The 17,806-nt window shown below is 41.1% G+C and overlaps 1 protein-coding gene across 1 annotated transcript; it reads right to left on the bottom strand.

The window, feature by feature from the left end:
* Nucleotides 1-13,344: 13,344 nt before the first annotated feature.
* On the bottom strand, nucleotides 13,345-14,966 carry si:ch73-389b16.1. Its single transcript, XM_046351775.1, has 2 exons — nucleotides 14,491-14,966; nucleotides 13,345-14,017 (listed from the first exon to the last, which is right to left on the bottom strand). Exons 1-2 carry the CDS (start codon nucleotides 14,675-14,677, stop codon nucleotides 13,800-13,802), a joined length of 405 nt encoding a protein of 134 aa, XP_046207731.1. The 5' UTR covers nucleotides 14,678-14,966; the 3' UTR covers nucleotides 13,345-13,799.
* Between the last annotated feature and the right edge of the window lie 2,840 nt (nucleotides 14,967-17,806).

The following is a 17,806-nucleotide window of genomic DNA, read 5'->3' as shown; positions in this document are numbered from 1 at the left end:
GATAACTTCCCTTTCTCAGAAGTCCCCAGCCGACCTCTCGGGGGAGGAGAAGATGGAACTAATTGAGTTACAAAATAAACTGGATAATATATATAAATTAAAAGCAGAAGGAGCCTTTATTAGATCTAGGAAAAAATGGATTGAGGAGGGAGAACAGAATTCATCCTATTTCTTTAGACTTGAGAAATTTCACTCTAAAAATAACACTAAACATAAATTAAACATTGATGGTGTTATTACAGATGACCAAACATTAATCTCTAAATACTGTAGCAATTTTTACAGAAAATTGTATAGCTCTATGTACTGTCAGGAATCCACAGATGTGTTTTTTTAACTCACTGAATAATGTTCACTTTATCAGTGATATAGAATCTAAACAGTGTGATGAACCTATCAAAGTTGAAGAGATTATAGAGTCTATCAATCATTGAAAGAACAATAAATCACCAGGGGTTGATGGAATTACATCAGAAGTTTACAAATTATTTTCTGAACAAGTAGCTCCCTTCCTATTTGAAGTCTTTTTTAGGGAGTATTAAAAACAATGTTCTCCCTCCTACAATGAGTCAGGGGTTAATAACACTGATTCCTAAGCCTAAAAAAGAAGTGCTGCTCATCGATAACTGGCCTCCAATTTGTCTTCTTAATAATGACTATAAGATATTATCCTTACTACTTGCAAAAATAATTAAAGAAGTACTGGATGCAATCATTGATGAAACATAGTCTGGCTTCATGAGAAACATACATATTTCTAACAATGTCAGTCTAGTATTAGACCTACTTGACTACTCAGACCTAATAACTGAGGATAGCTTCATATTATTATTAGATTTTATAAAGCATTTGACACAGTATAGCATCAGTTTCTCTTCCACTCCCTTGAGAGACTTGGCTTTGGGGAGTTTTTCTGTAAGGTTAGTAAGCCTCTCGATGCAAATGGTAACAGCTCTATCAAATTGACATATGGCACCTCACCTAGATTTGAGTTAAAGAGAGGAATTAGGCAAGGTTGTCCTATCTCTCCGTACCTGTTTTTATTAATCACCCAACTTCTTGCAAATTCTTTAAATAATAGTCCCGTACAAGGTATTTCCATAGCTGGTAAAGAAATTATTATAAACCAGCTGGTTGATGATACTACACTTTTTCTGAAAGATGCTAACCAAATTCCCATATCGATCAATGTGATTCAATCCTTTTCCAAAGCGTCTGGTCTATATCTTAACATTAATAAATGTGAACTCATAGCTGTCAAATATTGTGACACCTTCATATTATGGTATTCCAGTAAAATAAGAACTTACATATTTAGGCATAACCATTACAAAGGATCAGAAGTCTAGAAGAATTTTATTCCTCATCATGTCTTCTCTACTTTTGGTGGCCTTAACTTCATGTTGTTTTGCAATTCTAATATTGACAAAGTTCCAGTGAAACTTTCTGCTTTTCATCAGCAGGTTGTCTTGCCATGGTCCTTCATTTATAAACACAATTCTTCTCCAGACAGATATTATATATGGAATAATCGGGATATATTGTATAAAAATACCTCTTTGTTTTTAGAATATTTGTTCCGAAATAATATCCTATTGGTGAGCCAACTGGTAAATGCAGAGGGTCTTTTACTCAGTTATAAAGAATTCTTATCACTTTACAAGGTCCCTGTAACACCTAAAGATTTTGCCATTGTTTTAGATGCCATTCCCTCAGGTGTTGCTATGTTATTCAGGAACATGTCAAGACCTGACCCTCAGAGCCTACCTTCTATTGACCCTGTTGACTCATCAGTAGGAAAGATTTGTTTCTCTTTTGGTCCATTCAACAACAGAGCGATACAAACCTTGTTTCAGCAGGATGTTGTATCTATACCTTATGTCATGCCTTATTGGAATGGATTTATTGATAATATCTGTTGGAAAAAAGTTTGGATGTTGCCACACACATTTGTTAACAAAATTAAGGTAGTGTCCTTTAAAATATTCATAAATATTATCCTGCCAACCACTATATGAAGAAGTTTAAGGAAAACATCAACTCAAATTGCTCCTTTTGTAATGACCACCCAGAAACAGTGTTGCATTTTTTTTGGCATTGTATGCATGTAAGAAAACTGTGGCAAGACATCAGTAGGTTTATAATTGAACACATTTATGAAGATTTTACACTATTGTGGAAAGATGTACTGTTTGGATTCTTTACATACAATATAAATAAGCTGAAACATTTTTATGTAATTCATTTCATTATTCTTTTGGCCAAATTTCATATACACATTGTCTTACCCTACAAAAAGTAATTGAACTGTAATTTAAGACGGTTAAATGCTGTACTAACAAAAAAGCTGTTGTAAGTAAAGAATTGTAAGTATATGTTTGTCCCTTAAGGTCCTTGTGTAATTGTAATGTGATATTGTACCCACTAGCTCGATTGTCCATTGTTTGTAATCTATGTATGCTTGTGTTTCCTCATGTGCTTTATGTATTGATTTGTTGTTAATAAAAAATAAAAATAAAAAAGGCTCTAGGTACCTCATTCTGATGCAGCTGTCTGAGTGTGTCGAACTCCAATCTGAGTGAGACCACTGTGTCCTAGAGCCTGGCCTCTGTCTAGGAAGCCTGCTCCTCCATCCTCCCTGCTCCTCCTCCACGCGCCTGGCATGGCTCTCATATCACAGACCATACAACAGAAACATGTACAGTACCATTATGCACCGCATTCATGACCATTTACAGGAAGTACTACAATATACAAGTATCACTGACTTTAGCGTGCTCAAAGACGGAATTATATCACATAGCATTCAGTGTAGCACAGCACACAAGCACTGATTGAATTGTATCATGCCACTGACCTGCTCTTAGGTGAGAGACCGTAAGAGTGTGTTGTGAATAGGCCATTAGATTGGGTCAAACCATTTCACGGCATAACTGAACACTTTCCTCCAGCTGTATTGCCAGGCTCTCACAGTGGCTAGGCATCTCCTGGAGCTTCTCTCTACACATCAAGAGCTGCTGGACCTGGACTACATTCCCGATGGCCAAACACACACACACACACACACACACACACACACACACACATGGACAAATAGCTACAGTACACACCGAAAGATAATAAAATGAGATGCCCATTTTGACAAAAGCTATGTGGATGCTATGTCAGCACTCAGAATTAGACACGGATGTCGACTGCTGAGGCAACATCTATAGACCAACCCGTCAAAACTTAAACCCTTGGTAAACATGTTTTTGTTGAGTGATTACAGTACTGTAGAGACAAGCTAGACACATGATTTATGGAATACCCATCATCCATTGCTTCATTGAAACTTTTTTTGGGGCTATTCAATAATCATAATTGCAGCATAACTCTAAAAACTGACTTAGCAACAGCATTTATCATACTAATGAAAAGGCATTATGTTCCTTTACCCACCCATACCACAAATACTCCATTGTACATACGGCTGTAACAAAGGAACATTCCATGCCACAGTTGAGGTTAAGGATTTTTGGCCACTCTTATAAAACAGTTATAAAAGTCAGCTGAGGTGACTATTATGTAAGACACGAGGAAGATGTACGAGATGATAGCTGGGTCCAGAGTAGCAGACCAATGAATTGGTGGTGAACATTCCAGTGTGTTGTGTGTGAAAGCAGAGTACTAGAGAGTATGTGTGTGTGTGTGTGTGTGTGTGTGTGTGTGTGTGTGTGTGTGTGTGTGTGTGTGTGTGTGTGTGTGTGTGTGTGTGTGTGTGTGTGTGTGTGTGTGTGTGTGTGTGTGTGTGTGTGTGTGTGTGTGTGTGTGAAAGCAGAGTACTAGAGAGTATGTGTGTGTGTGTGTGTGTGTGTGTGTGTGTGTGTGTGTGTGTGTGTGTGTGTGTGTGTGTGTGTGTGTGTGTGTGTGTGTGTGTGTGTGTGTGTGTGTGTGTGTGTGTGTGTGTGTGTGTGTGTGTGTGTGTGTTTGTGAGTGTGTGTGTGAAAGCAGAGTACTAGAGAGTATGTGTGTGTGTGTGTGTGTGTGTGTGTGTGTGTGTGTGTGTGTGTGTGTGTGTGTGTGTGTGTGTGTGTGTGTGTGTGTGTGTGTGTGTGTGTGTGTGTGTGTGTGTGTGTGTGTGTGTGTGTGTGTGTGTGTGTGTGTGTGTTTGTGAGTGTGTGTGTGTGTGAAAGCAGAGTACTAGAGAGTATGTGTGTGTGTGTGTGTGTGTGTGTGTGTGTGTGTGTGTGTGTGTGTGTGTGTGTGTGTGTGTGTGTGTGTGTGTGTGTGTGTGTGTGTGTGTGTGTGTGTGTGTGTGTGTGTGTGTGTGTGTGTGTGTGTGTGTGTGTGTGTGTGTGTGTGTGTGTGTAAATGTGGTCAGGTTGTGTGTTTGTGATACTGCTTTAATGTGCAGTGTTAGATAATAAGCCTATCATTATGTTAAACTGAGCAATGTATTCTCCCACTCCCATCTCTCTGAGAACCACAAGGACAAACCTCCTTCTGTACACTCCTGATGTGGGCGTTGACAAAGATGTTACATGGGAAAGCTGAGTTTGATGGTGCGATAAATGTGTTGAAACTAATTACTCCCCCCAGGGAATCCGGTTAGAACACCCATGAGACTACAGAGATTGTATTGTTTTTCCCTCTCAGAGATTCTATGCACATTCTATGCACATCTCTATGTGAGTTTAATTAAGTAAACTTTTTTTTGTACAATTTAAGTCTCTTTTTGTACTGTACATTTTATAAAAGTGCAGACTCAGAGCTGCAAAATTGTATATCATATATTGTAGTTGGAGTTTACATTGGAAAGTTACGCTGTTTTGGACATTGATAAACTTGTAAAACCAGTAATATAAAAGCCCTTGACAGATTTAGCTGAAATGGGGTTTACGCCTATAGTTCACACCCTTTTAAGCCTTAAAGAATTTACATGATTACCCTGGCCTGACCAAATAATAAACGAAAACACAAAATACTAAGACCAATGCGTGACATGGGTGTTATAATTCTGATCACAAATTTGCTTTGTATAGAGACTAAATTCTGGAGGACAATGCCATGCTGACTCATATGCATTGGTCTTAGTATTTTGTGTTTTCGTTTATTATTTGGTCAGGCCAGGGTGTGACATGGGTTTATTTTGTTGTATTTCGTATTGGGGTTTTGTAGTTATTGGGATTGCGGCTGAGTAGGGTTTTTTGTATAGGCTTGGCTGCCTGAGGCGGATCTCAATCAGAGTTGAGCTTCATCTCAGTACTGGGCTTCCTCTCAGTACTGGGCTTCCTCTCAGTACTGGGCTTCCCCTCAGTTCCGGGCTGCCACTCAGTCTCGAGCTGCCCCTCAGTCCCGAGCTGCCCCTCAGTCACGAGCTGCTCCTCAGTTCAGTGGGGTTCTGGGTGAGGACTATTAGGCCATGGTCGGCGGCGAGGGTGGATTATCCCAGGACGCGAAGTGGAGGAACTATGACATTAATGGAGTGGGGTCCACGTCCCGAGCCGGAACCGCCACTATGGACAGACGCCCACCCGGACCCTCCCTACGGTTTTGAGGTGCGTCCGGGAGTCCGCACCTTAGGGGGGGGGGTTCTGTCATGCCTTGGTCTTAGTATTTTGTGTTTTCGTTTATTATTTGGTCAGGCCAGGGTGTGACATGGGTTTATTTTGTTGTATTTTGTATTGGGGTTTTGTAGTTATTGGGATTGCGGCTGAGTAGGGGTGTTGTATAAGTGAATATTTAAATAAATTAATGTCTTTCTGACAGTTCATTACTTTGTTCGACAATGCCCTACTTCAACAGCCTAGTTTAACCATAACACATTGGTCTGAAAAAGCTGGTTTGCTGGCCACAACAGCAAGTCATATTATGATGGCATGCAAAGTATTATTTAAATCCTATTGGAATCCAGACAGAGTTAGGAAGCCCGAACAACTGGAACTTTTAATCACCCACACTCTGTAGTTAGAATGACTGCCAAGGTAGGAAAGAATGATATAGGATGGTCACCCACAATCACCCTGTGCCAGTTAGAATGACTTTTAATCCAAGGTAGGAAAGGAAAGAATGATATAGGATGGTCAACAACCTGAACTTTTAATCACCCACACTCTGTAGTTAGAATGACTGCCAAGGTAGGAAAGAATGATATAGGATGGTCAACAACCTGAACTTTTAATCACCCACACTCTGTAGTTAGAATGACTGCCAAGGTAGGAAAGAATGATATAGGATGGTCAACAACCTGAACTTTTAATCATCCATAATCTGCAGTTAGACTGACTGCCAAGATCGGAGAGACTGATAAATGAGACAACCTAACCCATATAAACTGGCCTAACCATCTCAATAACGAGTGAAATATGTCCAACCACCTATAGATTGGATTTGTTTAGACAAATGTATGCTACAGTGAGGGGGAAAAGTATTTGATCCCCTGCTGATTTTGTACGTTTGCACACTGACAAAGATATTATCAGTCTATAATTTTAATGGTAGGTTTATTTGAACAGTGAGAGACAGAATAACAACAAGAAAATCCAGAAAAACGCATGTCAAAAATGTTGTAAATTGATTTGCATTTTAATGAGGGAAATAACTCAACACGCTTGGTTAACACTGTAGTTATTCACCATAGGTGGTTTCAATTTCAATTCCATTGTGTTAATAACACTCAGATATAACACTCACATCCTACTCAGTGAATTTCATCAAATAAAAATGGTGAAACATTTTTTCATTTTTTTTTTCATTTTTAGATAAAACCATTATTATTCATGTCAATGTGAACTGACATGTTATCCACCCAATGAAAGGATCAGAGAAAGAATCTGGTACTGAATGCATAAGCTACAGTTAGCTAGCACTGCAGTGCATAAAATGTGGTGAGTAGTTGACTCAGAGAGAAAGACAATAATTGAACAGTTTTGACAAATACATTTCTTATAAAATTAAGGATAAGCAGCAGAGAGAGAGAGAGCTAGCTATATTTTGTTGTATTTTTTTACTTTCACTTACTGAGCTACCTAATGCAGCTAGCTAATTTAGCCTACTCAAAAACCCATCTCAAACAGAAATGCTATTTATGTTAGCTAGCTGGCTAAGGCTATCCAACAATGGAACTCTTCCATGTCAAGGTAAGCTTTCGGTTTGATTAATTTATTGCCACCGGGACCCACCGCGTAACTACTAAACTTCTTGCTGTACACTGTACTGCGTGATTATTGCGGGTTTAATTGTGTTGAAAAACGTTTCTTAAACCGGAGCAAATGAAACTAAACGGGATAAATCTATGTGAATTTGTCAAATAGAAACTCTCGTTTGCAACTGTTTGGACTAATGATAACACCCTCGATCAGCTCGATGCAGGCAAGAGTGTGCAAGGCAGTATTGAATGTGTTTGAATGTCTGTCAAATTGATTACTCCAATTTGTCTCTCGACCTGTGCACCTACGTTATAAACTTTCATTCATAGGCTAGGTTGTAGCAACCTCATGATGGGTATAAGGAACATTTGAGTATCATGTAGTAGCCTAAACCTATCAATGTTACATTGAGTTAGGTGAATGGAATATGAATGTAGTCACCTCATACAATTACTGTACTTGGGAGTATGGCTAGACGGTACACTGTCTTTCTCACAACAAATATCAAAGCTGTAGGCTAAGGTTAAATCTAGACTTGGTTTCCTCTATCGTAATCACTCTTCTTTCACCCAAGCTGCCAAACTAACCTTTATTCAGATGGCCATCCTACCCATGCTAGATTACAGAGATGTAATTTATAGATCGGCAGGTAAGAGTGCTCTCGAGAGGCTAGATGTTCTTTATCATTCTGCCATCAGATTTGCCATCAATGCTCCTTATAGGACACATCACTGCATTCCATACTCCTCAGTAAACTGGTCATCTTTGTATACCTGTCGTAAGACCCACTGGTCAATGCTTATTTATAAAAACCCTCGTAGGCCTCACTCCCCCCTATCTGAGATACCTACTGCAGCCCTCATCCTCCTCAACACCTGTTCTGCCAGTCACATTCTGTTAAGGTCCCCCAAGCACACACATAAGAGAGTGACACGTGATCATATACAAATGTAAGCAAGCGTTGAAATGATGTTTTAGTCAAATTTTATATCTGTTTGCGGTCAATTTGCAGTCTACAAATTATTTGTAATTATGTTCTGCCCCCCCTACTATCCACTCAAGAAAAGAATAGGCACACGGTTGAATCTAGTTGATGATCCCTGCCCTATGGATGTCACATGACTGGGCAGCTATGGGTGGGCATGATTACACGTGATCTACGTTTATGAGGCAGGTTGGATGTATTGCCAAATTCTTTAAAAAGACGTTAGAAGCCGCTTATGGTAGAGAAATTAACATTTAATTATCTGGCAACAGCTCTATTGGACATTCCTGCAGTCAGCATGCCGATTGCATGCTCCCTCAAAACTTGAGACATTTGTTGTGTGACAAAGCTGCACATTTTAGAGTGGCCTTTTATTGTCCCCAGCACAAGGTGCAACTTTGTAATTATCATGCTGTTTAATTAGCTACTTGATATACCACACCCGTCAGGTGGATGGATTATGTTGGCAAAGGATAAATGCTCACTAACTGGGATGTAAACTAATTTGTGGCCAACATTTTAGAGAAATAAGCTTATTGTGAGTCTGTAAAATTTCTGGGATCTTTTATTTCAGAGCATGAAACATGGGTCCAAGACTTTGTTCGGTATGTATCTTTCCAAATAGACACGGTATAAGATTATCTGACCAGGGAAGCCCCCATTCTGGTATAGACAGAACCCTGGGCACATCTCAACAGAGGCACTTGCTGGAGGAAGGCAAGATGGCAGCGCGTGGTATGCCTTTATGATTGTCGGACTTGGAGATGGAGTCAGGGGAGAAGGTGGGCAGGAAAAAAAGGAAGAAAGTGGAACAAGAGTAAATATGGAGTTCTGCAGAAGGAAATTGAACATGACGAGAGTAAAGTTGGATTAAGTGTGGTGGTAGGTGCAATGAAGACCCATGAGTTTGAGCCTTGTCCCGATGGTGATGAAGGTGTTTGGAGAGAATGGATCCTTGCCTTCTGGCTGATCCATATGTGATGTCAGGTTGGGTGGAGAGGTTGTGCAATGTTTGGTCGGTGAAATTAAGTGTTGAGGATTGTCAACTGAAGTTGAAGATTACTGGTGTCTGTGGGGCCTGCCGTTTGGTGCGACGTAGACCCAGTGGAGAACGTGCTGAAACGGAGAAGACACTGTCTGTATTACTGAGTTTTGATGCAGTTTTTACCAGATAAAGTTAAGATGTGTCAGTTATCCCGTGAGAGCTTTTGTCCCGAAACCAGTACGTTGTTTTAGGTGTTCTAGATGTGAGAAGTGTGCAGGAGGATATGAGACAAAATAATGTGTAGTATCGTGGGAAAAGCTGTGTGTGTAAACTGTAGGGGTACCCATGGTGCAGAGGTGTCCAGTGAGAAAAAGACAGGTTGAGGTTGCCAGGATCAGAGTAGTACAGCAGGTGTCGTAAGCTGAGGCAGTGAAGAAAATACTATAGGAAGATGGGTCCAGGATGAAGGATCCAAAGAGGATCCTTGTGAGTATCCCGATGTCAAATCAAATTACATTTTTATAGAGAGTGATAGGAATAACGTGCTTCATTCAGTAATGTTTGTTTTGGAATTCATGGCCATGGCTGTCAACTGTACCACAGGAATGGAAATCACAGAGGATATATGTCGTGGTGGCAGCTGCAGAGGTACTTGGGTGTATAAGATTTTACTGCAGAAGAGTTACAATGTGTCTTGAACTATAATGTCCCGTCATCCAATGCTTCTGGCCTTGTGTTGGATCAGATAGGTCCACTGTAGTGGAATAGTGAAGAGGTTTAAATGAGTGTAGGGTTAGTTGTGTCATGACTGGCCTGTGAGGATCACAATGGGTCAGATCAGCATGGCAATGGTTGACAATAACCAGACCTTCTCTCACCCATAGAAGAGGGGAGGAGGGAATTGGGACTGTTTGACAGCTCACACCCTGTTGTAAATTACAGGAGAAGAGGACTCTCTTTTGCCCTCCAATGAATGGTTTTGTTAACAGACAGTCTTCCTGCTGAAACTTTAACAGTTCTAAAAGCGAATACTGGAACAATATTTCTAACATAAGAATGTGGAGAATTTAAAAAATATTTTACTAGGCAAGTCAGTTAAGAACAAATTCTTATTTTCAATGATGGCCTAGGAACAGTGGGTTAACTGCCTTGTTCTGTTTAAAAAGGGAATGCATACAAAGATAACCTCAACCATTCCCCACACAATTACACCTCCACCACCAGCCTGTACCGTTGACACCAGGCAGGATGGGGCCATGGACCAACGAGTTTTGCGTTCCGAGATGCCATTCTGCGCCATTATTTGCCTGTTTGTGGCCCGCCTGTTAGCTTGCACGGTTCTTGCCATTCTCCTTCGACCTCTCAATCAATGAGTTGTTCCCAGTGCCCTATGATGAAATTCCATTGGGTCTTTGAGACAAATAAGCTTTCCAACAGAGCCATGCAGTCACTAGTGGTGGATGATGTGATTTCCCACTTACTATGTAAAGAGCATTGAACGACTGGAAAAGCATGATATACTGTACATAAAGCTAACATAACCCTAACTTTAAAGTAGTGTTGCACGTACACCGAAACTTCGGTACTCTTTCAATACTAAAACATCAAAAACGGTTCAGTACTAGAATTGAGGTTAAAAAAATAAAAAATAAAAATGTAATGATATTGAAGTCAAAAAATGCCTAGTGATTGAACAGAGCAGCAGTTGAGTTTATCTGTCTGGATCAAGTGCCATGCTGTGACTGGATAATATGCCTTCTTTTTGATATCGAGTATCGTGATGGTAGCCAATATCGTGATACTAAACCTGGTATTGGTGTCAAATTCAAAATTCTGGTATCGTGACAACACTACTTTGTGTGATATACTTAAGCAATAAGGCCCGAGGGAGTGCGTTATATGGCCAATATACTACGGCTAGGGCTGTTCTTAGGCACAACGCAATGCAGAGTACCTGGACACAGCCCTTAGACATGATATATTGGCCATACATCATCACAAACCCCCGAGGTGACTTATTGCTATTATAAACTGGTTACCAACATATTAAGAGCAGTAAAAATACATGTTTTGTCAGCCAATCAGCATTCAGGGCTCGAACCACTCAGTTTATAAATAACCCTAACCAATTATTTTTAGCCATACATTCACTGTCCTCCAACATGGAGAAACACTAACTGCACCTTTTCCGGGTCTTCTTTTCCCAGCAGTTAGTTTCTGTATCAACTCCAGCCTCTCACTCGGAAACGCCACCTGACAGACACATACAAACTCTTCGAACCCACTAGACTACACAAGGTCCACTAACCACACAACATGCACAGGTCATGAACAAGGATTGGTTTGTCACTGCTAAGAAGCTTTGAGTTTGTGGAACATTTGACTGTTATAGTTTACATAAGTTTAATAAATAAGAATATACATATTTCAACTATCAGAACCATGTTGCATGTGATGCTGATTGACCGAAAAGGGCTATTTCCGATCATTAGCAAGTGATGTTAACTCAGATGAGATGTGATGTAGTCAACCTGGTTGGTCCAGAACCCCCTGTTGGAGACTGAGTTTACGCTGCATTTCCTGAGAGTAACTCTCTACTGCAGCTTTTAACTGACTGAGCTACAGAAAGAATCACAATCAACCTATGCTCAAATGAAGGTGTTCACATGGGAAACTATAGTGAGTAATCTTTTATTATCTTTGAATAAATAATAAACCAGGTATTAAATGTGTGTGTTGCTCTGCTGCACCCGAAGGGCTTTTAGTTGAGGGAGGGAGGGAGGGAGGGAGGGAGGGAGGGAGGGAGGGAGGGAGGGAGGGAGGGAGGGAGGGAGGGAGGGAGGGAGGCAGGCAGGCAGGCAGTAGCTTAACTCCAAATCCAGAAGGTAATATAAGAGTGTTCTCCTCAAGTGAAAAATTTGCAATTGCCAAACTGTACATGAACATCAGTGATTTGGGTTTTGATCATAGACAGGACTACAGATGATAGCCAATAGCTTTCTAGCATGTGATGCTGTCTGTGTGGGGGAAAACATTGCTACATCTAGTCTGATCACATCTTTGCCATGGGGCTAAGAGTTAGAACATGAGTGCTGCTTCAGAGACAATCAGCTGACACTCACCTGAGGGAACAGGAAAACAGGCAGACGCTGCATGCTGAATGGCACCATTTTCCCTATATATTGTACTACTTTGGATCAAGGCCCATAGGGCTTGGTCAAAGTAGTACGCTATATACACGGAATAGGGAGCCATTTGGGACACAGAAGACAATCCTTGCTGCTGTTAGAAACACTGGAACCATTCATGTAGCAACGATGCTACCCTGCAGTTTGAGGGAAAGTACATAGAATGTACCAAACAACACCATAAATGGATATAACCTCATTCAGAACCTGGTTGTGATACAGCACTACCTGTATGGTAGAGACAAAAATGAGTCAGTGAAAACATCATTTTACATTTTAATTCACATGTAATACATTGCAGACTGCTGCTTTTGCGGGTAGCTTCCATAGCTCTCTGCAGTGTACTCAAAGTAACTGTGGTAAGATAGCTGATAATACAATAGTTTCCATAGCAACTTGTCCAGTTCAGTGGTCACATCCCATGTGACAAGACACAGAAAGAGAAGAGGTTGCCAAGTCACCCATTTATAATCGGTCTGACAAAAAAATGAATGAATGTGTGCCTTTCATCTTATAATACAAGTAGTGCTACATCTTGGCTGAACTTACATCTTGGCACTAAAATATTTTCAATTGAAACAGGGACTGCTTAATTTCAACATGGAAAATCCCCCAATAAAACAGACATGATACTAGCTGTTTTCTTTTCATACTGTATGAATAGGAACTGGAGGGCAGGCAAGAATGTAATGAGGTCACTGATACTTGACCTTATAAAAAACAAATAGCACAAGTTCAACTTTGTTACACCATATTCATGGGCTGCTGCTGTTTCACAAAATGTGCGTTTGAAACAGCACCAAAAGACACCCCAGAACCAGTTTCACTGACCACTGCCTCCAAGTGACATATGACAATGGGGGGGGGTCAGTGTTGTTTATCAGCCATCATTGGTCTCAGAGAAGTTCAGTTTTGTCACCTGTAAAATGTATTTATGTACATAGTAACCTTTAACAACCCTTCACAATACAACACAATACAACACCACAAGCAACATGGTGATGCACAAGTATCTCAATTTAAGACAAGTTAAAAACAGTTAACTACAGTTATATATTTTGCTTCTTTCCCGTTGGATTGTAGCACAGTTTTTATTCGGTAATTGACATTCTGGTCTGGCTCTGAGTTTCCACACAACACGGACAGGAAATACAGTGCTGTGAATAGGAGCTAACATAATACAAGTGTTTATCAATCCCTAACAACAACCAAGTCACAAATGCAGATCGTGGGAAGTGAAAACGGAGTAAAAACAAAGTAGATAAGTATTTCCAAAGATTTGGGAGTATTACAAACTGTAAAGAGGCAATATACATTTGTTACAGTTTTTAAAAGTATTAGGATTCAGCTTTGTCGTCAAGATTGAGGTGTTCTGGCCCCATTGGTGAAAAAGAATGAAGCAGGTACCAAGGGAGGCCAAAGTACCAAGAACCAAGTGGTTGTGGGCATAGGAGAAGACTGAAGGAGCCTCTGCCCCTGCACATTGGGCCAGAACCATTGGGGTTGTTGGCTCACCTCATCCCTGCTTGCAGTTTCTCCATGTCAACTTTGCGCTGCTCTGCGTTAGCCTGTGAGCGTCTCAGCCTGTCTCGCAGCTCCTGCAGGTGGTCCAGTGTGTCCACCAGTTCTCCCTTCACAGTCTTCATCTGGCTCTCCAGCAGCTGGGTGCGGTGCAGGGAGTTCCTCCTGTCTCTCCTGGTGAAACGCACCTTATCCTCCAGGTCCTGGACTGCACCGGACAAGGCCCAGAGAAGAACAAGATTAGAAACACTCCAAGGGAGAGGTAACATTTTGAGCCAGTTTCCTGGACCCAGATTAAGCTTAGTCTTTGAGTAAAATCTGACATGCATTTTAGTCCAGAACTAGGCTTAATCTCTGTGCCTTGGAAACCAAGCCCTTAAGACACAAACATTCAGAGAGAAAACAAATCTAAGAGATGCTAAAATACACATGGAGAGCATCAGTTCAGAACAAAGAAAGTACTCAGAAGAATAATTTGATGACATGGTTTCATGCTAAAATATACACTATCAAAAGTAGATACGGTCTATAAAATCAAGGGCAAATGCACTATCATATTAATTACATTTGAATGACTTAAATCCTTGAATGACAGTTTATCCATAGCACTAAAACCATGAAGTGCTCGTGCAGTTCAGAGAAGAAACTGAAGTCAATTAGCGTAAGGATATTGATACAGACCCATGTCGTCCCGGGTGTCCCGTCCTTTACTTTCCGTACCAGGCTCAGGCTTCTTGTCCAGCTTTCCTCTGGTCTCGGCTAGCATCTTCTCCATCTTGGAGAGCTGGAAGGCCTTCGTGACGCTGTCTCTCCGTATACGCAGCATCTGCTGCTCTCGCTCACTCAGCTCACCCTGAACCTTATTCATGTCCTCCGTTAACTGCCTACAGGTCAGGAGAACAGACGAACCCTGGCTCTCAACAGGGGCTTACGGCTGCTAGACACGCTACGTCTGTAAGAGATCACCCTAAAGTCGTTTGCACTGATTACGATACTTGACAACACAAAAGGTAGAAGGATTTTGGGATGTCTAGAGAAGTAAGTCACATACAAGTGCACAATATTCTGTGTGTACTGGTTCCCTGGTCTGGTTTGAAAATCTCTAAGCTATTCCTTCTACTGGATGTAGTGTTTGTCCTGCTCCTGAGTGCTCCAGCTGATCGTTTGGGGCTGGGCTATCTAGGCCTCTTATATACCCCCAACAAAGAGCAGAAAACAACCTCCAAACAACGAACACTGAGTACAGAGCGTTATAATCAGACAAGTCATAAGACTGGCTTCACCAAGCCCTGCAGCTAAATGACATTATACACTCGACCAGCCGAGACATTAGGCTCAATGTTGAAGGAGAACATTTAACTGAGTACAAGTCTATTTAGACAAATATGACACTTGAAGATGCCAGGGTCACAGTAACTCAGCAGGGTCACAGTAACTCAGCGGGGTCACAGTAACTCAGGGAGTTAAACTGGCCATATCAAATCCATTCCAAGCAACTGAAAGAGGCCTAATAACACCAATTAATGGAGCACTCTAACAACTATCGATTAAAGGACCGAAATGTCGCTGGTTCAGATACCAGAGCCGACAAGGTGAAACATCTGCCGATGTGCCCTTGAACAAGACACTTAACCGTAATTTGCTCCAGGGGCACTGTACTACTATGGCTGACCCTGTAAAACAGATTTCACTGCACCTTTCCTGTGTATGTTACAGTAAAAAACATTCTCTAAAAACAAACAGCTGATATTATACAACTACATAATAATGTCCAAACCAATGTTAGAATGCCCATAATACTGTATTCTGTTGTCTTTCATAATAAAGTATTGTATGTTGTCAAGACCAGCATCTTTACAAAGACATCTAGTTTAATTAATCAAACCCATTATGGGACTAAACCTAACCATTCTTATATTTTATTTTATTTATTTTAATTTCACATTTAATTAACCAGGTAGGCTAGTTGAGAACAAGTTCTCATTTGCAACTGCGACCTGGCCAAGATAAAGCATAGCAATTCGACCTTTACAACAACACAGAGTTACACATGGAATAAACATAACGTACAGTCAATAATACAGTAGAGAAAATGGGGGAAAAATCTATATACAGTGAGTGCAAATGAGGTAGGTTAAGGCAATAAATAGACCATGGTGGTGAAGTAATTACAATATTGCAATTAAACACTGGAATGGTAGATGTGCAGAAGATGAATGTGCAAGTAGAGATACTGGAATGCAAAGGAGCAAGATAAATAAATAAATACTGTATGGGGATGAGGTAGGTAGATAGATGGGCTGTTTACAGATGGGCTATGTACAGGTGCAGTGATCTGTGAGCTGCTCTGACAGCTGATGCTTAAAGCTAGTGAGGGAGATATGAGTCTCCAGCTTCACAGACGTTTGCAGTTCGTTCCAGCCATTGGCAGCAGAGAACTGGAAGGAAATATGACCAAAGGAGGAATTGGCTTTGGGGGTGACCAGTGAGATATACCTGCTGGAGCACGTGCTACGAGTGGGTGGAATTACATTCTATAAAGACTATCCATCTAAAGCTCCCTCCACTATTTCTTACTGCAGGAATACAGGTGTTTGACTTTGCCTCATTTAACTTTTTTCCCCACCCATTTTTCCTCCCAATTCCAATTACAATCTTGTTTCAACTCCCCAAAGGGTTCTGGAGAGGTAAAGATTGAGTCATGCTTCCTCGAAACATGACCCACCAAACTGCACTCTTTAACTCGGAAGCCAGCTGCAACAATGTGTTGGAGGAAGCAGTGTTCAACTGATGACCGAAGTCAGCCTGCAGGCGCCCCGGCCCGCTACAAGGAGTCACTAGAGTGCAATGAGCCAAGTAAAGCCCCTCCAGCCAAACCCTCCACTAAGCCGGACGACGCTGGGCCAATTGTGTCGCCTACGGGACTCCCGGTCATGGCCGGTTGTGACACAGCCTGAGATCGAAACCAGGTCTGTAATGATGCCTCAAGCACTGCGATACAGTGCCTTAGACTGCTGCGCCACTCGGGAGGCCCACCTAATTTCACTTCAAAATCACCGGACTGTTGCAATCATTAGCTAGCTTTTTTAGTACAAGACAGTCTTATCACTTGGCGATGACGGAAGTCAGACGTTGATAGAACTTCCACCCACCGACTCCTGAATTGAGGTTTACTGCTGGGTCTAGGAATTGGGAAAAAAACTATACTTTACATTCTATCTATTATTGTTATTACAGTATGATAAATTTTTCAAGAACCTCAACATGCAGCCTCATATCAGTAGTGAATGTAAGTGATACATTTAATAGCAGTCGTTCGCATGCAGTTATAACACACGGGAAATAAACCAGGATCGAGAGCAATCAATGTCTTAGACCAACAGGAAAATCCTCTTGGGCTTAGAGCAGACACTGGTTTTGAAGTTCGCAGGTGGGGCTACCTCATCACATGACTGACTCATGTCTGCTACAATCACCCCCCCCCCCCCTTTGAACCCCTCCTCCATGAGAAACCACCCCACGTTGGGCACCAATGTAACATGCAGAATATGGAATACAGCCAGGAATACAGCCAGGCAATTTTTCAGTTTTTGATTTGTTAAAAAAGTTTGAAATATCCAATAAATGTCGTTCCACTTCATGATTGTGTCCCACTTGTTGTTGATTCTTCACAAAAAATACAGTTTTATATCTTTATGTTTGAAGCCTGAAATGTGGCAAAAGGTCGCAAAGTTCAAGGGGGCCGAATACTTTCGCAAGGCACTGTATATACTGTACTCTATACTATGCCACTGTATCTTAGTCCAATGCCACTCGGACATATATCTATATATTCTTAATCCATTCCTTACTTAGATTTACGTGTATTTTGGGTATATGTTGGGTATATGTTGTGAAACTGTTAGACATCACTTGTTACTGTCGGAGCTCGAAGCACAAGCATTTCGCTACACCCGCAATAACATCTGCTAAACACTAGTATGTGACCAATACATTT

The sequence above is a fragment of the Oncorhynchus gorbuscha genome, linkage group LG06, assembly GCF_021184085.1.
Source record: "Oncorhynchus gorbuscha isolate QuinsamMale2020 ecotype Even-year linkage group LG06, OgorEven_v1.0, whole genome shotgun sequence".
Classification (NCBI taxonomy): Eukaryota; Metazoa; Chordata; class Actinopteri; order Salmoniformes; family Salmonidae; genus Oncorhynchus; species Oncorhynchus gorbuscha.
This window is presented reverse-complemented; position numbering and strand designations above follow the sequence as displayed.